The sequence below is a fragment of the Bufo bufo genome, chromosome 4, assembly GCF_905171765.1.
Source record: "Bufo bufo chromosome 4, aBufBuf1.1, whole genome shotgun sequence".
NCBI lineage: Eukaryota > Metazoa > Chordata > Amphibia > Anura > Bufonidae > Bufo > Bufo bufo.
Window position 1 is genome coordinate 592,768,773 of NC_053392.1, and position 27,613 is coordinate 592,796,385.

At 39.5% G+C, this 27,613-nt stretch overlaps 1 protein-coding gene across 2 annotated transcripts in view; it reads left to right on the plus strand.

Moving 5' to 3' along the window:
• The window catches only part of HLX (H2.0 like homeobox), an 8,676-nt gene extending 1,042 nt beyond the window's left edge, over positions 1–7,634 (plus strand). Inside the window, exons 2-4 of one of the 2 annotated variants that reach the window (XM_040430463.1) lie at positions 2,441–2,620; positions 3,210–3,394; positions 6,089–7,634. In XM_040430463.1, coding sequence (XP_040286397.1) covers positions 2,441–2,620; positions 3,210–3,394; positions 6,089–6,436 — 713 coding nt within the window. In that variant the 3' untranslated portion in view covers positions 6,437–7,634. The remainder of the gene's footprint in view (positions 1–2,440; positions 2,621–3,209; positions 3,395–6,088) is intronic. The other variant, XM_040430464.1, reaches the window with a different exon arrangement.
• Positions 7,635–27,613: the final 19,979 nt, after the last annotated feature.

Below are 27,613 nucleotides of genomic sequence, written 5' to 3' on the forward strand. Positions count from 1 at the left end.
ACTGGAAATGTATGATTATAAGCATAAAATATCCAAATATTCTGGTGACGTCACTGTAGATTATATACTGGTATTAATGTGTGCAAATCCTATATATTCACGTGACATCACTGTAGATTATTTGCTTTAATAATACATAATAATAAACAATTATAAATATATGCAAATTAGATTCAGGTGACAACTGGGAATTCATTATTCTAAGCATAAGATATCCATAGATTCAGGTGACGTCACTCTAGATTATATACTGTGATTAATGTAGGCAAATGAGATTCACATATTCAGGTGACAACTGGGAACCCAATATTATAAGCAAAACATTTATATATTCAGGTGACGTCACTGTATATTATAAACTAATATATATATAACAGTCATACATCATATAAAGGTAGTAAATAATATTCAGGTGACGACTATGACTGTACATTACTCCCACTGCCTGCATTAGCATTGTGTAAATTATACTCATATATGAATACAAAAGATGTAGCAGAGCTAAACCCGACATTACAGGACAATAAGGCTGCTCAGCTCTGCTACATCTCTACTAACTGAGAGGTCACCAAGGTGGAGTTTTCTATGGAGAGGTGTGCTGATAGAAGTCATAGGTAATTATTCAAACTGACTGATATTTTGGGAGAGAAGGATTTGTTATGTGCAGATCCCGGGGCCATGTGATTATACTGGACTGCAGGCTCCAAATAATCCCCATCTACCAGGGGCCACTGAGGCTGGAGGGAACTGCAGGGCCATAATGACACAGAAGGAGTTATTGCATAAATGGGTTGTAAAAAGTGAGAAGGGAAAGATCGATGAACAGATCGAAAATATTGCACAGAATGAATGATACAGAGCTGTAAAAAATAATACTAATGATAGTAATAATATATATATTAGTCATCATCATCATCATCATCATAATAATTATAATTACCATTATCGAACTCTTATGATAGTAATAATATATAATAACAATAATACTAATAATCATCACAATATATGACAGCTGTAATAATAATAACAACCATAAGAAGAAGAATCATCATAGTATATAACAGAAGTAATAATAATAATAATAATAATAATAATAATAATCATAACCATAAGAAGAATCATATTCCGCAGAGCTTTACAGACATTGTCATCACTCACTGTCCCCAATGGGGCTCACAATCTAAGGTCCCTTTCAGGATGTCTATGGAGTGTGTCTACTATGCTCATTTTATGGAAGATAATCTGCAAAATATATTTGTATATTACAGATAACCAGTTCCTTCCAGTAACAAATGTATAAAAGCTATACATATTACATAAAAAATACTCTCTCTCTCTTTCTCTCTCTCTAGTATTTATATGTAATATACCATATGTATTATTTGAATATTCAGAATCTGCATATTACTATTTGGGGATGAGGTGATCGGTAGCTGAGCTCCTGCTTTCTGTAGAGATTTCCATGCGATCGTTGCTGCCTTTGTGTGGCTTCTGATTTTCCTGGGGTAGAAATCATACTCAACGTCTTTCTTTTTTTTCTTATAGTACTAATAATGGTATTTTATATTATTAATATTAGGTTAAATGCTTTAAGTCTAATCGTAGAAACTTTTCTGAAATATTTTGTTTCCGATTCCCCCTTGAATTAAAAGCAGATAAAAAAATAATAATAACAACATAATATAAATGCAGATCATACTTGAACTAATCTTCTCTTTGCTTCTAATAATAATAATAATAATAATAATCATCATCATCATCACTGTGCAGACATGCCGATAGTAACTGATCCGGGTATATTATTGATTGGGTTTGTTATTTTGTTGCCATTATTTTTGTGTAAAATAGCAGTAATGGTAATATCAATATGTTACATATATGTGCGGGGATCAGTGCTTACATCCAGAACATATTACATATATGTGGTTGTATCTATGAGGGCTTAGTGGTTACATACAGAACATGTTACATATATGTGGGCTTTATTTCAGGGAGGCTCAGTGGTTACATACAGAACATATTACATATATGTGGTGTTTGTGTCTATGGGGGGCTCATTGCTTACATACAGAACATGTTACATATATGTGTCTATGGGGGGCTCAGTGGTTACATACAGAACATATTACATATATGTGGTTGTATCTATGGGAGGCTCAGTGGTTACATACAGAACATGTTACATATATGTGGTGTTTGTGTCTATGGGGGGCTCAGTGCTTACATACAGAACATGTTACATATATGTGTCTATGGGGGGCTCAGTGCTTACATACAGAACATGTTACATATATGTGTCTATGGGGGGCTCAGTGGTTACATACAGAACTTGTTACATATTGGTGTTTGTGGGGGGCTCAGTGGTTACATACAGACCATGTGACTTATATTTGGGTTTTGGATTCAGTCTATAACAGAGCTCTGTCCTTTCTGACCACAGATCTGACCTCATTAATCAGCTCAGGCCGCCAGTCAGGGGTCCATGCCCCCCACATGCAGTCCACAGCCGGACAGTTCTTCGCCTCCCTAGAGCCCCTCACAGAGACCACCTCAATCCTGGGCCAGCTTAATACAAACCAAAGGAACTCAATGCAGCAGCAGTTCCAGGACACCTTCCCAGGTACTACTCTCCCTATTATCCTCAGCAGTAATAGTAGTAGTATTAACCCATATCTCACACTACAAGTTACATTGTATCCATTAATCCCGATCCCATGGAGAGCCACTAATTAGCTCGGATTCATGAATGGATTTGTATCAGCTATTCTTTAACCCTTTCACTATCTGCCAGATCCCCCCCCCCATCCTGTGTCTGGATGATGGTTATTGTAGTCATGCCCCCTTCTAGAAGAGACTCTATGAGGCCTCATCACCCACAGACCCGAGCCCAGGGTTTAGTAGTATAATTGTGTTTTTTATTTCAATATAAAAATTCTACAATTGTTACATATTTCCTATTTCTGTTGTATTTCCTTCTTAGATTATTTCACACCTGTTCCTACATTATTTTATATGTATGCTTTATACTATGTCCTTAGCTATGGTTTGAATTAGTATATTAATGAAGGATATGTTTTCCTGTTTGTATTATATTGTTGTCAATTTGAAGATATTGTGTTGAATTCGTGCAGGACATGGATGAAGGACATTAGTCTGCTGGCTTCACCAGAAGCTTTCCTTTATTGATCTGGGCTCTGTCCTCCCCTCAGGTCCCTATGCAGTGCTCACCAAGGACACCATGCCCCAGACCTACAAGAGGAAGAGATCCTGGTCCAGAGCTGTCTTCTCTAATCTACAGAGGAAAGGGCTGGAGAAGAGGTTCGAGGTGCAGAAGTATGTCACCAAGCCTGACCGGAAGCAGCTGGCGGCCATGCTGGGCCTCACTGATGCCCAGGTAAGAGGCTGGCACCATGTGTGGGCATCGTCCTCCCCAGTCTGATGTGGGGACTTGCAAGAACATTGATATAAATATTATAAAAAAAGACAAATTATAATATTACACAGAGGACGGAGGGTTCAGCAGTGGTTGTCTGCAATGTATGTCATTCTCTATGGAATAAAAGAAAATCAAATCTATCCAAAAATCTATCTATGTATCTAGAAATAAGATAAATAATCAGACATGAAAGAGATACAGCAGACAGTAACATACACATACTTGTTAGTATCTATCTATCTCATATCTGTTACCTATATATTATCGATCTAGCTACCTCCTATCTATCTATTATCATCTATATCTATCTATCTCTCATATCTATCTATCTATCTATCTATCTATCTATTATCTATCTATTATCTATCTATCTATCTGTCTCATATCAATTATCTATCTATCTATCTATTATCTATCTCTCATATCTATCTATATCTATCTATCTATCTATCTATTATCTATCAATTATCTATATATCTATCTAATCTATCTATCTATTATCTATCTATCTATCTCATATCTATCTATTATCTATCTAATATCTATCTATCTATCTAGTATCTATCTATCTATCTATCTCTATCTATCTATCTCTCATATCTATCTATTATCTATCTATCTATCTCTCATATCTATCTATCTATCTATCTATCTATCTAATATCTATCTATCTATCTATCTATCTATCTATCTATCTATCTCATATCTATCTATCTATCTATCTATCTATTATCTATCTATCTCATATTTATCTATCTATCTATCATCTATCTATCTATCTAATATCTATCTATCTATCTATCTATCTATTATCTATCTATCTATCTATCTATCTATCTATCTATCTATCTATCTCTCATATCTATCTATTATCTATCTATTATCTATCTATCTCTCATATCTATCGATCTATCTATCTATCTATCTAATATCTATCTATCTATCTATCTATCTATTATCTATCTATCTCTCATATCTATCTATTATCTATCTATCTAATATCTATCTATCTATCTATCTATTATCTATCTATCTCATATTTATCTATCTATCTATCATCTATCTATTATCTATCATCTATCTATCTATCTATCTATCTATATGTCTCATGGCTGTCTATGAATAGGTCTGTACATGTAATATTGGGTTAATAAACAGGCAGTTGCAGATATAGGGAAATGGGACATAAGGTTGGGTATTGTGCTGGTGATGAGGCGACTGTTACATGGAAATAGAAGTTTCTCTCTATCTTCTATTGTGAAATTCTCTATTGAGGGGAAGTGAAATCAGGTTTTGTTCATAGTAAACGGATTGATGAGATGTGAGGACGAATAAAGGGAGATGAGCGGATCTTCTGCACTTGTGGTCGCAGTGAAGCAACCTTATGGGTTGGGCACAAAACGAATTGATAGCTGCAAATCCTTCAGTCTTGCTCAATGCAGAGTCAATGTGATGGGAAACTATTGTACAGGGAGCAGAAAGGGGAACCGATCACCCCCCCCCCCCCAAACCACAAAAAAAGAAAAACCTGGACTTCTGCTTTCCTCTTTCTTGTTTTTAACTAAGATGGGGTGACCTGACCTCATCTTTACTACAGGGATGATATAATTATCAGAGAAACAGCATACCTGCAGGAGGGATATCATGGGGGGAGAGGTGACCCCATCTCTGCAGAGGTGAATTATTTCTCACTGACCCTATCCATACATGGGGGGATTCTTTACAGGTGACCCCTGTCCTGCAGCTGTGGTGTCACAAGAGGAGATCCTGCAGGGGTGACTCCGCTGTGTCAGGGGTTAAATCTAGAGAGGTGACCCCATTCCTGCAGGGGTGATATCAGTATAAAAGGGGTGACTCCACTGTGTCAGGGGTTAAATCTAGAGAGGTGACCCCATTCCTGCAGGGGTGATATCAGTATAAAAGGGGTGACTCCGCTGTGTCAGGGGTTAAATCTAGAGAGGTGACCCCATTCCTGCAGGGGTGATATCCTCATTATTATTAGATGTGACCCCCCTGCTGCCAGGAGACCCCAGTATGCTCATCACAGGGCAGGATGGCTTCCTGCAGGGATAGCACCATTGTATAGAATAATCACTTGATATGAGGTCGCCCCCTTTCCTGGTGGTCGGGGGGGGGGGGGGGGGGGGGGGCACATTTAAAAAAAAAAAAAACCTTCATCATCGCTAGTTTCTTTGCAGGGAGAACACCTGAACCCCCCCCCCCCCCCACCCCAAAAAAAAAGTGAAGCAATGACCCTATTCTTGTGAGCTATCACCAGACCCCACTCCTGCTGTGGGGGGCTCTGATCTGAGGACCCCCTCATCCTAGTCTATTACTGAAGACACTTCTTTCTGCTCTCCAGATGCAATTATCTGCTTCTCCTGGGGACAATAGTGACATTTTCAGACCAGTAATGGCCTCTGTTGGTTTGGGTTGATGTGGGCATCTGCTTGATGTATGGGGCCTTGCTGCCACCCCCTTTATGTGTCTGAAGCAGACACACATCTGAATCAGCATGCTGGGAGTTGTAGTTACTGGTCTACTGGGGCTTCCTGATCTATTCACACATACAGATCCCACTAAAAACTGAAGGAGGCTTTCTGTGCATTTGTATTTATTGCCTGTTTTTTTTTTTGTACTTTGTGTCTTCAGGTGAAGGTTTGGTTCCAGAACAGGCGCATGAAATGGAGGCATTCGAAAGAGGCGCAGGCACAAAAGGACAAAGAGAAGGAGGACAGTGAGAAGTGCGAAGCCCCCTGTGCTGCTGAAGAAGTGGACATAGGCAGGAGCAATACCCCTTACAGATCTGATGGGGACAGTGACTCCAGTGACTCTGACCTGCTGGACATGATGCCCAGTGACACTGAAAGGACTGAAGGTGGTGGCTCTGAGACTCAGCAAACCAGTGTCATCAGGTCCCCCTCCACCACCGACCTCTCCACACAGCAGGCTGCCCCTTGCCCAGAGACCCCCGACTCACACAGCCCCTCTCTGCATTAATCCAGAGGACTAATGAAGGGACATTGAGTGACAGCCTGGTCTTCAGACTGCTGGTCATTCTCTCCTCTGCAGGGGACACACTGTGAAGATGTCTGGGCTGGATCATCAGTAACCATCACTGGGGACAGTCAGTGGTGACAGTGACAAGGTCTGCACCTCCAGACAGGACAGCCAGGAGCCCTAGAAATCAATCCTTTTGTTAGTGACCCCCTAACTGCTGCATCAAGCACCAATGACCCCAAATACAAAGGAATTTTATTTCTACGATTTCCGAATTTACCGAATTGGACAATATCCCCAAATCTGAATAATATTTTTATATAGTTTGTATTATTTCTTTAGCATTTACAAACTATATTTACAACCTCCAGGGCACCAGGACCCGAAATAGTCACCAATTCTCAGAGTACACCACAAATTAGCGAAAGTACAAAAATTTGAAGGGATTTTTTTTTACTAAAAATATAAGTGAATTGTCCAACAAATAAACAGCAATGGATAACAGAGAAAAGTAAAACGTAATGAGACAAGCGAATCATGAAATAAATTCCGAATTAGGTAAAATTCGGCAAATTTCTTTTAATATTATGGAGCCGTATTTGTCGCATATAAACAATGGAACCTGAAACCAAGGAATATATAGATCCGTATATCAGACTCCATTGTCTTGTGTCTCATAACCCCCCCTCCCCCCCCTCAGAAAATACCGATTTCTCTCTCATCACGGTGCTTGTATACTGCAGAGACTGCCTCAAATAATGTCCGTGAAGTTCTTTTGTAAACTTCACAACTGTAGCTGTTCCTAGTAACCTTCGGCTTATAGAACAATGCTGGGACTTGTAGTTCTAGATCCTACCCGAAACAGCAGAGCACTGTCACTGACTTTTCTAAAGAGGGACTGGGAGGTAGACGATGAATATAGAGGATCGCCTTCTCCTTCTCTATGGGTACAGGATGCTCCTGCTGAGTGCCCCCAGGGTATTCTTCTGTAGATGCCGCCTACAAAATGTGAAGCTGCCCCTGTCCGTGTAATGTCCGTGTGATGTCCGTGTCATCTGCATCAGCCTGCACCATGCACTGAAAGTACTGTAAATAAAAGATTTATTATGGTTTTCCATCAAGTGTGTAAATGATTGTGTGAGAAGAGAGTAAGTGTGTAAATGACGGTGTGATGGGAGATGATAGGAAAATAGTAAGAAAACCTTGTGGAAGATTCTTTTTTTTTTTTTTATCTTTCTGACTATACAATGTGGTGTTGAGGTTGTAGATGAACAGACAGATAATAACAGAGGTGTGAGAGGAGATAATATAGAGATGATACATAATAACACATGATAGATACAAATATAGATGATTTATAGCTGATGATACATAGGATGAATGAATGATTGATAGATATGAGAGAGAGAGATATTAGATAGATAATAGATAGATAATAAATAGATAGATAGATATGAGATAGATGGATAGATAGATAGATAGATAGATAGATAATAGATAATAGATAGACAGACAGATAATAGATAGATAGATAATAGATATATAATAGATAGATGAGATATATAGATAATAGATAGACAGACAGATAATAGATAGATAATATATATGATAGATAGATAGATATGAGATAGATAGAGAGATAGATAGACAGACAGACAGACAGAGATAGATAGATAGATAGATAGAGAAATAAAAGAAAAGAAGCAGCACTCAAATAGTAAGCGGGTGCAAAAAAATCCTCCCGTCAGACCTGTGACCAAGGTCCAGATTGTAGACCCAAAGCAAAAAAAGAAGGCAGCACTCCAGGTTGTGAAGAAAGTGGACTTTCTTCACAACCTGGAGTGCTGCCTTCTTTTTTTGCTTTGTGTAGATAGATAGATAGATAGATAGATAGATAGATAGATAGATAGATAGATAGATAGATAGATAGATAGATTTGAGAGGTAGATAGATAGATAATAGATAGATAGATAGATAGTAGATAATAGATAGATAGATAGATAATAGATAGATAGATAGATAGATAGATAATAGATAGATAGATAGATAGATAGATAGATAGATAGATAATAGATAGATAGATAGATAGATAGATAGATATGGGAGATAGAAAGAGAGAAAGAAAAAATAAAAATAAATGAGATATTAGATAAATAAATAGATACAATAGATAGATAGATCGATAGATATAGATAGATAGATAGATAGATAGATAGATATTAGATAGATAGATAGATAGATATGAGATAGAAAGAAAGAAAAAAAGAAAGAAAAATAAATGAGATATTAGATAAATAGATAGATGCAGTAGACAGATATAGATAGATAAATAGATAATAGATAGATATTAGATAAATAGATACACAGATATGAGATACAAATTGTATTCTGTTAAAAAAAAACATGCCAAGATCCCAGCAGACGCTCTCTTTGGGGATCACACACTGGTCATACTGGTAATAATCACACTACAGGATTCCCGGTATCACAGCTTTATTATAAATGATATAACCACCACAGATATAGTACTACAACCACCAGCAGGCCATGACACCCGGCAGTGAGACAGGTTAAGCTTTCCAAAGAATATGAAGCTTGAGGATGGTGGGAATTCTGGTACCTGTAGTTCTTCAGCACCCGGAGGGGAAGAGTGCTGGGAGCCAGAGCTCAACAACAGTGAGAAAGAGAAAGAGAGAAATAAATAAATAAATAGAGAAAGAGATTTTATCTATTTGTAAACAAACAAGAAACAACAATAACAGAATATACTGATAACCATATATTCTACTATAATAGGCCAATGAGGATAATAAAACATTGCATTATTATGCATTTTGACATCAAATTAAGGCTCAATACCAGCTTATTCCTGGTATTACTATTATTACTGATTTCTGTCTGTTTTTCAAAAGATTTCGATATTGTAATACATTTTAAAAATGATTAATCATTTTATTATTACTATACCATTCCTCTTTTAATTCGTTTTTCGGGGAGTGCTATCTTTGTAGCAATAATAAAGATTATTCTAGTTATTATAGAGAGAAAAACATGTAAAAAGCTTTGACTAAACGGGAGAAAAATCACCATCATCATCTCTTCCTTATAATTCGTATATTTAGAATATAATATATATTTATAATGATAATATTAATATAGGAACATTATGAAAATGTATAATACATTAATTCGGATCATCAGTAATTAGGTGATAATTTATTAGCCCTGATGTGTCATTTTTTCACCTACAATGAAAGGAATAAAAACAAACACAAATAAATAAATAAATAAATACATACATAAAGCGGTAAGTGTCCCCAATGATGCCGCCCCTCCCCCCGCTGTGCAGAGAGCTGAGCAGGGAAATGTCTTTTCAGGCTGTGCACATGGAGCAATAAAGCAGGAGCGACTTTATGAAATGTCTCCTGGCAAATCATAAAACCCTGAGAACAGCTACTGTCACCTCCTGAATGTCCTCCATTCACTGCAGTCATCTACTCCAGGTCTCCACCCTGAGCACATCATGTCCATTCACTGCAGGCAGCAGAGTGTCTATAGAGAAGACAGAGATCTGGAGAAGAAGAATCTGTGATGTGATGTGCTCAGTGACAAACCAGTCACCAATCCACCAGCGACTGCCCGATGCCATATACAGGCCATGCCACTCTATCTATCTCTCTATCTATCTATCTATCTATTTATCTATCTATCTATCTATCTATCTATCTATCTATCTATCTATCTATCTATCTATCATCTATCTATCTATCTATCTATCTATCTATCTATCTATCTATCTATCTATCTATCTATCTATCTCTTCTATCTATCTATCTATCTATCTATCTATCTATCTATCTATCTATCTATCTATTATCTATCTATCTATCTATCTAAAGTAATGGGTCAACATATGGGTCAATAAACACCCTTTTTTTCACGGATAACTTGTGTGCTGCCTTGGATTTTTCCTTCTGTATATCTATCTATCTATCTATCTATCTATCTATCTATCTATCTCTTCTATCTATCTATCTATCTATCTATCTATCTATCTATCTATCTATCTATCTATTATCTATCTATCTATCTATCTAAAGTAATGGGTCAACATATGGGTCAATAAACACCCTTTTTTTCACGGATAACTTGTGTGCTGCCTTGGATTTTTCCTTCTGTATATCTATCTATCTATCTATCTATCTATCTATCTATCTATCTATCTATCTATCTATCTATCTATCTATAAAACAGCAAAAGAAGGCAGCACTCCTAGGTGTGGAGTGCTGCCTTCTTTTGCTGTTTTATCCATACTTGGGATCTTGGTGGCAGGTCCCTCAGGAGGATTTTTTTGCACCCGTATATCCTTTTTTTGTGTGCTGCTTTTTTCCTTTCTATCTATCTATCTATCTATCTATCTATCTATCTATCTATCTATCTATCTATCTATCTATCTATCTATCTATTTATTATCTATCTATCCTGCACCTCCCTCCTGCAGTCTGCAGCCTGGCCATCCACAGGGTACAGTCCATGGAGTGCTGCTGCTGGTCCCTACACATGTACAGGGCAGAGGGTAATCCCAGTGATGGATGGGGTGTGAGCCGGCTTGTGCCCTGGCTCTTATTCTTACAGATTTGTGTCAGGATACGTAATATATTTGTTTTAATACTTAATCTGTAAAATAATACTATTTATTAAGCAGGATGACATCACAGACTGGGGCCGGGACTGGTTGGCGTCCTGTGCGCTCATGATTCACTCTGCGGGGCTCAGTCCTGGGAATAAGACCCTGCAACAGTCCCGGGAACACAGGACGAGCCAGGGACCTCACTGCTGGTGCCTGCTAATGAGAGATCCTAGGAATCCTCTGGGATCTCTCTCTCATAATTATCTATCTATTATCTATCTATTATCTATCTATCTATCTATCTATCTATCTATCTATCTATCTATCTATCTATCTATCTAATATCTATCTATCTATCTATCTATCTATCTATCTATCTAATATCTATCTATCTATCTATCTATCTATCTATCTATCTATCTATCTATCTATCTATCCATCCAAGGAAGGCAGCACCAAATAGAAACAAGTCCAAAGCAAAAATAAAGGAGGTGCAGGTCCAAGGGCAGTAGACCATTGCCCAATATACAAAAATGCAAAATGTCAAAACTTTCAACAAAATAATGTAGAAAAATGTAAATTTATTTAATCATGCGGACTCAATGTTTCTCAAGAAAAATTCATATATTTCTACTTTATTTTGTTGAGAGTGCTGCCTATCTATCTACCTACCTATCTTATATTTATCTATCTACAATATCTATCTATCTATCTATCTATCTATCTATCTATCTATCTATCTATCTATCTATCTATCTAGCCCCTCACTCTGAGGAACGTTGATGGTGGACATATAGATGTAGATGTTATGTGCTCTCCATTCCCCGGGGATCTATATGTACAGTACAGATTGTGTAAGTTTGTGGTCCTATGACCCATCAAGTCTGTAAGTGAACTCAGCTGCTGAAATGATCACTCAACATGAAACTGACCAGAGAGACATTTAACCTGATCAGGGAGCAGAAGAGGACCTGACATAAGCACACCGCTGTAACCCACCCCAGTGCACGCCAAGGAGAGGGGGGCATTTACTTCTAAGAATCAGTATTTGATACTCTTCTGGAGCTTATGAAAAGTGGGTGACAACCAAAAGTATAGCTCAAACCTCCAGAACTATCTACTGCAGCCCTCTGTACCTGTCCAGCCATAAGTGCCCAGGTGCCATTGGTGACAACACTTGAGGAAGCTATCATGGGGACCATTTATTATTCTTTTTAGGGGAGGAAGCATTACTTCACACCACGCATGCCCTATTTATTCAGTAGTGTGTGGCTTCTTGCCACCATGTATAGCATACAGCGACCCACAGGAGATGTGTGAGGTGGAGAGGATGGAAGTAGTAGCCATGGCAATAACGGTGGTAGTAGTTCTCACGATGCCAATCACTCTCCAACTTTACCCTAGGTCAGTGCAGTACAGTGAAGTGAGGGGCACAACCCTTCTTCTCCTCGGGGCACCTGGACTTTTGGGGAGCTCCTGCCCGGTGGTGGCTGGGGTGCCCTTGATGTTAGGTGGACAGGCAGTGGGGACATGCAATCATTTTCAATATACTTTCTTCAATGCCCTGTCTGTGGGGTGCAGTCCTAGATTGGATGGCCAGTCCACCTCAGAAGTGTGGTGGGCGCCAGAAGCAGTTAACCCTTACCACAAGCAGGAAAGTCTAAAGCTATAACTTACTGTCTCAGTCCAGCACAGACATAAATTGGTCCTAAACTTTCTGGAATCATTCAGCGTGTCCTTCCCTCAGCAAGTATGCTTTTCTGGAAGCTTGTCACTCTCAGGAATGGTGTTTTCCTGGATAAGGCTTCTGTTTCGGCCTACTTTTTAGCAGCAAATACAAACAGTTCTTGTCTCTTGCCTGTTCAGCAGTAAACTCTCAACAATGTAACCAGGGGGGCCGAGCCAACCCACTACCTGGCAACTGTAACTAAAGACTGGCAGTTAACTATTTCATATCTATATATAACCTTTGGGGATACATAGTGCACTGATAATCTCAGTGAACATTTCAACAGTTTTTAAGATATGGCTACAAGGCAATCTTGGTTGCGACCGATGTCACGCCCAAGGATCGCATTGTGGCAATGCTAGCATAGAAATGAATGGGTTCACAGCACGACTCGCATATTTGCCACGACCCCAAAATCGGCAGTGTTTGATTTTTTGCAATTCTGGGGTTGCAGGCGTGGTACATGTATGAGTTGCGTTGTGACCCCACTTCAATTTTATGCTAGTACTGCTAAAGTGCGATTCCACTGCGATCCTTGGGTGCGACAGCTGTCATGCAATTAAGGTCACCATGTAGCCGAAACTTTGCAGTATGAACCATGACATTAACCCTTTAGTATACAATTACAGTATTAACCCTTTTGCAGAGATCCAGTGGGTCACTGCATGTTTTATCGTTGATGGGATATTCTTATTGTGTTAGCTTTATCCCACATGGAACGGGGCTCATGTCTACCAAAAAGTTCCACCGAGCTTTAGGATTAAGAAGGTGTTTTTTGCTAAATGTAAGACAAGTCTTTATGATCTTATTGGTTAGTGGTGGTTTTCGACAGGCAACTCTCTCATGTGGATCATTTTACTAGTCTCTTACTAATGGTGGAGACATTTTTGTCTCCACCATTAGTAAGAGAACGACTCAACATTCTCAAGTTCGGCATACTGATCTTCATGGGGCCCTTTGGGCTAACTTGTAATTTATATTGATAGCATATGGTTTCTTAGGAAACGTTTAGCTTTCTTCCTAGTTGTGTCATGAAGACAACCAATGTCAATTTCCTATATTTGACCATATGGACTTAACAAAGGCCCAGAACCTAGATCCTCAAGGTGACCATGCATTACATAGACGACCTTTCATCTTTGGTTTCTTTAGACTATTTCCCTTTGCTTTATCAGCTGTTTTGGGAGTCCGCTCCTTGGTGATCAGACTGAAACTGCATGTGTCTGAGGAGATAATCCCTTTAAGGAACTTTAAATTCAACAGGGTCGTCAGTATTTGTGTCTGGGTGTGGTTAAATTTGGTTAATTGGTTGCCTTTCACAGGGGGTCAGTTGATGTTGGATAATGTTTTTCTTCCAATAATCCCTGTCCTTGTCTTAAAGGGATTGGCCAACAAAAAACATTTATCACCTACCCACAGAATAGGTGATAATTGTATGATTGTTGGGGTTCCCATTGCTTGCGACTCCCACCAATTATTTCACTGGGGGGTCCCGACCCCCCTGTTCTGGAAGAATCTATAGGACTGATGGAGATAGCAGTACCAGTGCTTGGCTGTTTCCATCAGTCCCGGAGACATTGAATGGTGACCCATTCAGACTACTCCGTAATGGGGGGCCCAAAACGCCTGTTCTAGGGACCAGTGGTGGTGGGGCCCCCAACAGTCATTCCTTTATCTCCTACACGATGGAGAGGTGACAAATGCCCTTTGTGGGATGCCCCCTTTCCATTAACTTTTGTTTACCTTTTTGGTAGTTTTGTGTACCAAAATAGAAGAGATCTGAGAGGGGGCACATACTTTTTCTTGGCACAGTATATGTCAAATGAATGTCGAATGACTTCTCACGACAGCTTTTGTGTCCCAGTTGGACTTATGACCGAGTCCCAGTTTTTTTCTTATAATCCTCAGAGTTTTTATGTAGTTTTTTTTCACTCACTTCTTCCCGAAGCTTCTTGGATGTACGATTGGAATTCCAATTCCCATTCTCTCTATATCTAAACCCAATCATCATGATTGACTATATACAATTAGGTGATTTATACTCAGTTACTGTGACCTGTAAATATTTGTCTTGTGAGGATGGTGACACGCTGCCGGGCAAATTACACCCAGTGATTTGTGAGGCTGTTTATCTAGTGCTCTGCTGCAGCCACACAGGAAGACCTAACAGGAGCAGCAGGATGATGACCACTGACCACATCTCAGGACCATCTACAGATTATATTGCTATATGACGAGTATCACAGCAGACAATGGAAATCGATCTCCCACACAGTTACTGTATATGATAATTATGTTTTAAGGTGTCCAAAAAATACAACAAAAATGTCCAATTTTGGCCTTTGAGATCCAAAAACTTTTTGTTCCTTGCATTTAGACAGCCATGACTTTTTTTTTTTTTTTTGACATGGCTGCATGAGACCTTGTTTTTTTTGGGATACTGTAGGTTGTAGATTTTTTTTTTTTTAAAGCTATTTTAGGTACCATCTTCTGGTTGCAGTTTTTTTTAGTTATCATCTTAGGGTTGCATTTCTTTTTAGGTACCACCTGACAATTGTAGACTTTTTAGGTATTATGTTACTGTTTTAGCTTTTTGAGTAACATCTTAAAGTTGTAGTTTTTTGGTACCATGGTATTTTGGTACTTTATTTTACGTCCCATCTTAGGGTTGCAGTTTTTTGTAAGTATCATATTAGGAGTGTAGCTTTTTTAGATATCATCTTAGGGTTGGATTATTTTAGATACCATCTGAGAGTTGTCGTTTGTTGTACTCCTTTTAGGTACTATCTAAGGCTATTTCACCCTAGTGTTAGACATCTGTGGCAGGCTGTTCTGGCAGGGAACAGCCTGCTGGAGATGTCTGGTCGGGTATTGCCTGATGCTACCGGACACCCGCCGGCCCCATCCACTTTAATGGGGACCGGCGGAGATATATCTGCAATCCAACAAACATGCCGCAAATCGCCAGACAAAAAATAACGGTGCACGCAGTAGTTTACGTCAGGCCGATTGTCAGCTGGGTTGTGGCTGGATCTCTGCTGGTCCCCATTATAGTGAATGGTGTCGGACGGCGATGTGGTAGCTTCTGGCAATGCTGAAATCGCTAGTGTAAAGCTAGCCTTAGGGTTCTCATTTTTTAGGTAACATCTGATGGTTGTCTTTTTTATGTATTACCTTAGGGTTGTAATTTATTAGGTACCATCTAACAGTTTTAATTGTTTTAGGTATCATCTCAGGGTTGTACCATCTTTTGTACAGTGTATATACAGTTATACTTACACAGCTTATTGTATTTGTTTGTGAAACTTTTTAAAATGTATTTAATTTTTTTAACCTTTTGTTTAATTTTATGGAATATTTAATACTTTTAATCATTATTAAAATGTAGGAGAGTATTCCTTTATGACAGTACATTACACCTCTTGCCATTTACAGTCTTTAAATGGATACCATACCAGGAGGCTTTTCTCTATGATGTCCAAATGCCCTGAAAGGACATATTGAAAGGGAATTTTGTCCTCATAACAACCCCTTTCATTGATTCTCTACTTGAAGATTGTGTCTAGTCATTTAGACGTAGCTCAATGTGATGTGTCCTTACAAAATTTATTTTATTTCCCCCTAACATAAGGATGCCTGCCAAAGTAGTGAACTTTTGCCTGTGTTGTAATGCTAATATAAAATTGCTCCACAGAAATAGCAAATGATACACATAGCACTCTTTATTACACCCAAAAATGAATAGACTCCAGATCTCCAATAATCAAATCAAGAGCCCAGCCCAGAACTTCTAAACTAATACAGATCCCAGACAGAACCTCTGAACTAATGCAGATCCCAGACCAGAACCTCTAAAAGTATACAGACCCAATACTTACAGAGCCTGGATCCACCAAAATAATATAGACCCAGACTCACTAAGGTGATGCAGACCATAGTCCAGACCTTCAAAACATATACAGACCCCAGACAAGATCCTTAATACAGACTTCAGACCCTAGATACAGACTTTAGACTCCCTAACATGATATAGATGACAGACCACACCCTTAAAATATATACAGGCCCCATACCAGATCCCTAAATGCAAACTTCAGACCTTCTTAACCAATACAGACCCCAGACCCTTTTAACAAATACAGACCCTGGACCTACCAAAGTAATAGAGACCCCACACCAGATGCCCTAAAGTAATACAGACCACAGACCAGGCTCTCTAAACTAATATAGACCCCAGACCAGACCTGCTAAATAAATTCAGACAGACTCTCGACCAAACCCCTAAATACAGACCCCAGACTCACCAAAATAATACAGACCCCAGATCAAACCCCTTAATACAGACCATAGACCTATCAAAGTAATACAGACCACATATAGTACTCTAGACCTGGGGGTACTACAATTTGTATACAGTTCGCATTGTTATGTATTTTATTGTTTGCTTTTGGACATAGTTCCCAGCAAGGAGTGGATGGCATAGGCGAAACAGGTTCAGGAACGGCCTGAGGGAGTACACCATGACACAACACTTCATCAGGGCCACTACCACTCCCATCCTCTACAATGACTCCTCAGGGGCTTGCCGCACACAGACCAGACCCTCTAAACGGATATAGACCCCAGACCCACCAATGTAATACAGATGCTACACCAGACGCCCTAAAGTAATGTAGACTACAAAACAGACCTTCTAAATAAATTCAGACCCCAGACCATGCCCCTAAATACAGACCCACCAAAGTAATACAGACCCCAGACCCCAACCTCAGATCAGACTGCAGACTCCCTTCTACTTGTTTCTCACTCTGGTTGTGCTACAGACAAAGTCTTGACTTGGGCCAGAATCCAGATGTTGTCTTCTGAGGCGGTGCCCGAGAGTGAAAAGCAGAGTAGGAAGGGGAGAATATTTGCCTAGTTTCCCGGAGACCCAGACTTTTTCCAGGACTTTCTTGGACATTCTGGGAGATGGGGGAAGTATGCTTATAGTTAGAAGGGTCAGTGTGTGCAGCGGTGCTGTGTGCACAAGCCCTTACTCTGTAATTTGTAATGGCTCAGAAACCAATGTGAATTATCCAAAGCATCCAATGATCTGTTTATAAGACTGGGACTATAGGAATCAGCCTCTCTGTACACTGCAGGATAATACATTAGCATTGTATAAAGAAAGGATGATCATCATTCACACTCAGGAATGCCTGACCTTGGTATTTCTAATTTTTTCAATCATGAAAGCCTCGATACGGCCTGTTTAGTGTCTATGGGAGGGCATAAAAATGAGACAAATATAAGGCTCCATGCGACTTCAGATTGTCCTTTACTCTCATATTATTATTATTACTTATTATTATTAATGCTCCATTCATTCCATGGCTTTGTACATATGATAAGGGGTGAGGGCTCACAATCTACAAAGGGAAGGGAGCACAATACAATGAAATACAGAGGTGGGAGATTAGAGGGGTTGTGTCTTCATGTCTATTACACTGCATGAGAAAGCTGCGGTTATAATAGGTTTCAACTTCTCATTTATTGGACTGATTCAGAATAGGGTAAACGGCATCTGTCAGCAGATTTGTACCTATGACACTGGCTGAACTGTTACATGCCCGCTTGGCAGCTGAAGGCATCTGTGTTGGTCCCATGTTCAAATGTGCCCGCATCTCAGAGAAAAATTATGTTTTAATATATGCAAATGAGCCTCTAGGAGCAACAGGGGCGTTACCATTACACCTAGAGGCTCCGCTCTCTCTACAACTGCTGCACTGTTTCATAGGTACAAATCTGCTGACAGATGCCCTTTACAGGACATGTCTACTTTTTAACGATATTTTACAGCTAACTTATAAATATATTGTACATATAAAGTTAGGCATCTTTGTAAATACATTATTATCTCGTAACTGATCCCCAGTTACCTCTTGTTTTATACTTCGGAGCTGCACTCACTATTCTGCTGGTGGAGTCACTATGTACATACATTACATTACTTAACCTGTACTGATCCTAAGTTACATCCTGTATTATACTCCAGAGCTGCACTCACTATTCTGCTGGTGAAGTCACTGTGTACATACATTACATTACTGATCCTGTAGTGATCCTGAGTTACATCCTGTATTATACTCCAGAGCTGCACTCACTATTTTACTGAGTGTTGTTGGAGCTTAGATGGAGTGAATGGTGACAACCACCACTAGTTTTATCCTCACAACCGCACTTTAAATTTAAAGGGCTTGCCCAGTTTATATATTTTTTGGCTTATGGAATAAGAAATCATACATTTTTTTCGAAAATTCTGCTCACTTCTGTATAGTGCCTGCAGAATCATGAATGCAGCTCTGCAGAGTAATACTCGCTGTAACTAGAGAGAAAATTCTAATGGTTTTCGTCGGTTCAGCTACCACAGTTGTAGAACTGGCCAATCTAGATCTTGAGCTGGTCTGTCACGTCCCACCCCTGGCCATAACTCAGGATCAATACAAGATAAGTCATGTGAGGTACGTTCCTGAAGTTACTCAACTTTTTCTGAAGAACAATCTTACAAAATACATACGGGCACAAAGTGATTGCCCACTTTCGTATTGCTGTACAGCCAGGTCGATTTAACATTCGGGAGACATGGAAATGGTGACAAACCCAGCCATAATGGTTATCCAACTTTTCTAGAAAAATGTGACTGAATATGTTATTGATCAACTTGACACAAGACCATTCCTCAAGGACATGGACTTACTTGCAGGCTAGATCGAAGCCTTGCATCTCAAAGTGACATTTGTCTATAAGGATCTGTCTGCCGGGGTCTTATTGTTGGTTTTAAACCATGTTTTTCCTTCTGTTTCCTGCTCAAAGTCATCTCCTTGTAAGAGCGGATGTCAGTGTAAGGAATATCTCCTCAGCTTTGCAAGAAGAAAATAGCAAATATGTTAAGACACCAATTAGCAAAGGCTAAGCCCATTAATGAAGTGGTGGATTTCTTGGTTACAGCCAGGTGGCACAGATCAGATCTCCTTTACCCCTCGGCAGGAATCCCCATCATATCATTAAGTCTGGGACCTCACAGCGTAGCCTGACATCAATAATATACTTAATGGGTCTCATTAGAGGAGAGGAAGGCCTGAGCTTGGGCAATACAGCCACTTCCCCGCCTCTGTCCGCACCACACTGCTGGAACGTGTTTGGAGAAGGACACTCTTCTTGTTTGTTGACATTCGAGATCTGAGGTCGTATAAATCCGTCATTCATGCTGTAGATCAGCTGCCAGCAAGCTTCTCCCAAGGACAAGTGTGTGTGGACATGGGGATATTTCCTTGCAGGGCTTTATTGGAGGGAGAGCACATGGGCTACATTCCTTCAGGCCTCCAACCACTTTGAGCACCTAAGAAGCTTCCACTACCATCCTTGCTGCTTTGTTCTAGTTGATTCTTCCTAGCTGTGCCTCTGTCAGTCACTATTAATATGGGAAAAGTACATACTTCCCACCTTTGTCTCAGTAAAATGGTGTCCCTTGACCCCTATTTGGTGATTCTATCCAGCTGAGAGGACCGCAGTCCAAGCTCTTGGTGGGACATGGCCATCATGCTACGAAGATCAGGTCTTGATTCAAAAATTAACATTTCACATACATGCATTAGGGGATCAGGTGGGGGTTTGGGTTTCAGGATGGGATGAGGCTCCCACCAAATATTTAGCCCAGGGACACCACTACCAACCTTAAGCCAGTCCTGGTTCCTCACCATGATATATGTAGTAAATGGGGTGGGGTGGAATTCAATGCTGGAAAACAAAGGAGCAATGACTTTGTGGAGAAGATTTATTATAATTTGTGTTTCATTCGACTAAATCCCTGTTCCTTCCACACCATTATTTTAATTACACCAATGCTCTCCAGCTTCTTTACTCACCCCTCTGCAGCTCTGGTCTCTTTTGTGGACAGATGGCAGCTTCTCCCATGTGACCAGTAAGCACCTGCATTTCCCAGAAGTGCACTGCAGTAACTCCTTCCTCTCCTCCATAGAAAAAAGTTCCTCACACACAGCACCAGTGAGTAAGCCCCGGCAGTTTCAGGTACTTTACTGTGAGATCAGTATGTTGCCACTGAAAGGAGGAAAGGAGCAGGGAAGCTACTGAGCATGTCAGTCCACCACTGAATATAGGAGAAGGTGGACCAGAAGAAAAAACATGATAAAATTCTGACTGCTTGCAACCGCCACTAGGGGGAGCTGATACTGACTTTGTTTTTTTTCAATTTAAAGTTGTCATATAAATCTGTCTTCAGTATGCTCCCCCTAGTGGTGGCTGCAGGCAGCCATAAATTATATCATGGGAATTAAAAGCTATATAACAACACAGTATTTCATTTATTGTAGATTCCATTATCTGGGAAAGTACTTTACCAGATTTTTTCTAATGGCTTCTGTTAATACAAGGATTCTCTCTTCCCACTTACTGAGTGGGTGTGACTTTACTGGTGTGATGTCACAGCTGTGCTGTATGCCCTGATGTCTCCATCCGCTGCTTCCAGAAATCCCTGGTAAACTTCAGCTGCATCTCCCTCCTCTCCCCTCCTCTTTGTCTTCTGTTGACTGTTTTACACTAGAAGGACTTTTTTGGTGACTGAAGAGATTATAGAACCTTCACAGAGGAGCTATGGCCAGGCAAAAAGACTGCAGGATTCTAATAGGTGAGGAAAACGGCACTTTAAAAAAACTATATTACAAACTTTCTTGTGTTCACATGTACTGTGTATTTATGCACAATAAAAATAGAAGGCACAAAAGCCTAAACCACTGAGATTCAAAGCTCTTACATAATTTAATATGGAAAAGTCCACAGGGGATGGGTGAAAAATTTGAAAGAAAAGGGAACATAATAAAACTTATCTGAAGACCGCTGCATATCTCACGGCACGTCACTGATATCCAGGGCAATTAAATCTTTATTGTGTGTTTTTGCCAAGTGTCTGCGCTCTGTTGTGTTCTGTTACAGCTCCCAATAAAGCAGCAGACCCTGATACTGACACGACACCGCCGCCTCCAGAACCGGGATATTTCTTTCCAGGTTGAAAGGATAAAGGTGCCCAGAAGGATTATAGGAAAATATAAAAGTGACAAATCAACATCGCTGCTACTCATCACCTTCCTAAAATGTGCAGGGTAGGAGTAGTAGTCACCTAGTTACATACATAATGAACCGGACAGAATGCTGTTGCTAAGAAAGACAGAACCTGGTGTCACCGGCTCAGATCCTTCTAGGAGTCTCATTGATTTATTCACTACTTCTCACCGAAAGCTGATATGAAATTATACCAGGATTCACCACAGACTAAGCGGAGCAAAGGAGGAGTCAGATAGACGGGAGAAATACATGATGCTTATTTACCTTCAAATGCATAGAGGGCAGGGGTGTAACTACCATAGCGGTGCAAGAGGGGCCCAGTCTTAGTTGGGGTTATCTCCTCTTGTACTGGAGGTGAAAACTTGGTCAGGACTCTACTCTCTAAAGGAACAACTTTTAGCAAATGAAGCAGTGGAAAAATGGCAGAAACCCTTCTGTCCTGTGTGGGGGGCCTGGTTTTATCCTTACTATGGGACGCTTACTTCTCTATGTACACCACTGATAGAGGGCAGTAGTGTAGTAGTCATATTCTTGTACATAGGAGGCAGTATTATAGTAGTTATATTCTTGTACATAGGAGGCAGTATTATAGTAGTTATATTCTTGTACATAGGAGCAGTATTATAGTAATTATATTCTTGTACATAGGAGCAGTATTATAGTAGTTATATTCTTGTACATAGGAGCAGTATTATAGTAGTTATATTCTTGTACATAGGAGCAGTATTATAGTAGTTATATTCTTGTATATAGGAGGCAGTATTATAGTAGTTATATTCTTGTACATAGGAGCAGTATTATAGTAGTTATATTCTTGTATATAGGAGGCAGTATTATAGTAGTTATATTCTTGTACATAGTAGCAGTATTATAGTAGTTATATTCTTGTACATAGGAGCAGTATTATAGTAGTTATATTCGTGTACATAGGAGCAGTATTATAGTAGTTATATTCTTGTTCATAGGAGCAGTATTATTGTAGTTATATTCTTGAACATAGGGGCAGTTTTATAGTAGTGATATCCTTGTACATAGGAGCAGTATTATAGTAGTTATATTCTTGTACATAGGAGGCAGTATTATAGTAGTTATATTATTGTACATAGGAGCAGTATTATAGTAGTTATATTCTTGTACATAGGAGCAGTATTATAGTAGTTATATTCTTGTACATAGGAGCAGTATTATAGTAGTTATATTCTTGTACATAGGAGGCAGTATTATAGTAGTTATATTCTTGTACATAGGAGCATTATTATAGTAGTTATATTCTTGTACATAGAGGCAGTATTATAGTAGTTATATTCTTGTACATAGGAGCAGCGTTATAGTAGTTATATTCTTGTACATAGAGGCAGTATTATAGTAGTTATATTATTGTACATAGGAGCAGTATTATAGTAGTTATAGTCTTGTACACATGAACAGTATTATAGTATTTATATCCTTGCACATAGGAGGCAGTATTATAGTATTTATATTCTCATAACATTACAGTGATAGTAGTTTAGCGCATTTTAATTATTTTGTGAAGCGGTGGCTGAATGTCCTTAAAGGGGTGGTCCAGGATTGACGACTTTGTTCCATTAGTACAAGACGGACATACATATAACATACATCCATGTCCTACCTTTTCCACATGTTTCTGAAGCCCCGTTTTCTTATAGGAAATTCTTTGGCGGAAGTGAAGTTTTCTTAGACTCAGTGACGTACCGGGTCCCTTGCAGGAGCGCTGAAGCCTCTTCTTCCGGCTGCTCATGGAGCCCAGTGACGTCACCGGCACTGATGGGTGGGCTTTAGCGCTGCTCTAGCCGGTGACGTCGCCAAACACACTGCCAGGCGGAAGTCTCTCCCGGGCAGTGTGTTATTGTAAAGAAAAGAGCCTTTTCCCTGCGCAATTTATGTTTCCTTGCTGTCTTGATTCTAGGTGACCCTGACTCCGTCCGTATTAAGTGCAGGGAGCCGGTGGTCGTGTCCGCTCACTATTATAGGGTTTTCAGGTGTCACACAGTCTTAGGTACGTGGGCATGCAATCGTCTACCATTGAGACCCTTGCATGTGCATAGCAGTCAGGGAGAGCTCTTAGGGTTTTATAGGGCTCACCTATATGCTCCTTAGTTTGGGATCAAGCCAGTCGGTCGTTTATTTATAAGTTCCAGCTATCTGCAACTTCATCCATGACAATGCCTGGGTGAAAATAGAGGTTTGTCCGGGTTTAGCTCTGAACCCGGACAACCCCTTTAATAGTTGACAACCATTCATCAATTGCCAATTACTTTACCTCCTTCCTTGGGAAGGTACTGATACACAGTACACTGCCCACCCGGGGTGACAAGGAGCACAGCAGAGATCTGTGATCCATCTCTCAAAATATATTTCTGTCTTATTCTTGGATCCTTTGGCTGAATTAGTTCTGGGTTAATTAATGTATTTGTTCTATCTCACTCATGTATATGGGGTGGGGGTAGGATAACTGCTGTCCATTGCTGAGCGTTAATAATTTATGGGGGCTTCAGGCACAATGCAGGTATTCCAGAATATGGCAGTGATTTCTATAATGCGTTTAAATGAAATGTAGCACACACCAATACATAGATACTTTCTTCTTCTTGACTTACTTACTTTCTACAAATAGAGGAGAGATAACGGGCGCGTCTTCTTCATCTCATGTGTCTGGAATGAGGCTTCTCTATTACAAACAAATTATAAAGATAAATGTTTAATCCCCCCTTAGCTCACCATATACATTGTATATATCATATAATCCGCAGTGCCGGCCATTAGAGATACGGAAAGAATGGAGGCTCCTACAGCCAGGCCCAGAAAATGAATGTCAGAATAATTTATATGATAGAATGTTGTTCTATTATTACTATTATTATTGTTATACTATGTATTATGTTTATTATTATTATTCAAACTATTATTGCCTTTATTATAAAAAGGTTTTTTTCGTATTTGTATTAATAATAGTTTTATTAATAGCTGTATTTGTGCTATTATTAGTAATATTAGTCTAATTAATATTGTCATTAGCAGTTTCATTGTTAGTTCCATTAGTATTATTCGTTTTATTATTCATTAGTTTTTATTATTAATATTATCCATTTTTTAAATATATTATTAGCATTATTAATTGCTATTATTATTAGTGGAATTAATATTAATATTAGTATTTTAAATAGTATTATTATTATTATTATTAGTATTAGGATTATTAATAGTTTTATTACTAGCAATACAGTTAGTATTATTAATATTTTTATTATTAGTATTATGATGACTGTTATCAGTAGAAGCACTATTGGTATTATTAATACTTGCATTATTTGTATTATTTATCAGGGGGAGAAAACCAGACCTGGATCGCACATCCACACTGCTATGCTTTGATCTAATTAAACTCTCTTCTTAGCGCTATATTAAAGTGTACAGCCCCCATACTTCATGCTGTACAAGAGGCATTAGTGTACATTTTTATCATAAGGCATAAGCCCACTCACCACGCCAAGGTCACCTCTTTGTGTGGGACCTACTCTGACAAAAAGGCGCAGCACAATGCGGTGACAAAGCGGCACTGCCCTAGTAGGCGGCGGGACCCAGGAGTCAAACTGCAACCCTGCTGTCCGACAATGGCACCCATGACACTGGGTCCCACCAACCCAGCACCACAAAAACAAAGGCCACCACGCAGTACTGCACCATGTGAACAGTTGTCCATTGCTATCAGGAGCTACAGGTCAATGACCACTATATGCAGACTTCTGTGAAATTAAAACCACCTGTGCCCAATGGGTGCTGATACCAGTGGTAAAGAAGGAAGACTTGAAAAACATATGTTTTTGTGGCGCTGTGCTGGTGGGTTGGTGGGACCCAGTGTCATGGGTGGCATTGTCTGACAGCAGGGTTGCTGTTTGACTCCTGGGTCCCGCCGCCACTAGGGCAGTGCCGCTTTGTCAGCGCATTGTGCTGCGCCTTTTTGTCAGAGTAGGTCCCACACAAAGAGGTGACCTTGGCGTGGTGAGTGGGCTTATGCCTTTTGATCAAAATGTACACTAATGCCTCTTGTACAGCATGCAGTGTGGGGGGCTGTACACTTCAATATGGCGCTGAGAAGAGAGTTTAATTAGATCAAAGCCTAGCAGTGTGGATGTGCGATCCGGGTCTGGTTTTCTCCCCCTGATATGTTATTTGTATTATTAACACTCATTGTTATTAGTATTAGTACTATTAGTATTATTAATGATTTTATTATTTTTTATTATCAATACTTTTATTATTAGTATTATTAGTTTTATTATTAGCATTATTACTATTATTATTTAATATTTTACATTCTGTTCTTTTACTTGCTTCGGAAATTACAGATGATCGTTCAGTTATTGCAGAAAATCCATTGTCGCTGGATTTTGTGGTTACTTGTAATATTTTTTTCTTGGTCATAGGAAATCACTGCGGTCCTGCCACTATTGAGTCCTGCAGTTATGTTGCAGCTTGTGTGCTGACAGTAGGCTTTGTAGCCTGGTTCTCAAAAAGACAGATGTGGGTCCACCGAGAATGGCAGAGAGGCAGATGCATAAAAATTTCTCTTTTTTGCCTCTAGTCGCTGCACAACTTTTGGCACAAAATGAGTCTGCGGCTACTTGTTGATCTTGGCCACGATATCCATCAATCAACCACAGATCGCAGTATGGCAGTTCATCCAGGGTAGGCCCGACCCCTTTCGTGAAACATCATACCTTTATGTATCACACCCCTCAAACCATATGTGGGTGTCGGGGCTGTGCCTAATGATGTATTATCCCTGTGCCACATACAGTTAGAGCTCATGGAGCGACCTTCATTAGATGCACCAGAGATATTTGCTAACTCCTCCGAGGACCTCCTGGACTTGGGGGACTGTTTTTGCAATGCATGGAGCTGACCTGCCATACCACACAAGACCTGTGGACAGGTGTGGCACAGGATTTTCTATTTCTGTACAACCCCTCTAAGTAGATTTTGGGTCACACACTGAGGAATCGAAAAGTACTGGTGATTTATTTTGGGTGGAAGTTATTTAAATCTACAGAATCTACAAAAACATCTCCATGTAAAATCTGATGATTATATCATTAATGGCAGGTATGGAAAATCTTCTTGTTTCTCAGTAGATGCCAGCTATACCTGAGGGCTGGTGTAAATTGTCTAAAGTACACACCAAATCCAGCCTTCATCTAACACGGAACTGATTACTTGATATCCTCGCGGCAGAGGAAAGTTCAAAGCCACATACCCAGTGCAACTGAGACCAGTTTATTAAAATGCCGGACGATGCACAGATACTTCTGAGAAGGGCACGGTAAACAGGACTCAAGAAAATAAGTGTCTGATATACTCCACAGGGGATCATGTGACCTTTCTCTAAATGTAAATTAAGATGTGGGAGAAGAGGGGGCAGGATCGGGGGGAGCAGAGATCGAGGACAAGCAGGATAATTGTGGATCGTTGAGGTATATATATACACAGATAGATATGAGATAGAAGGATAGAAAAAGAAGAAGGAAAGAGTTTCTTGTATTTGTATATAATGTATGTGTAACCCCCTTTTGATGTACAGCGCCATGGAATTAATGTCACGTTCAAATAAATAATAATAATAATAATAAGATAGATAGATAATAGAGAGATAATAGGCAGATAGGTAGATAAATAGACAAAC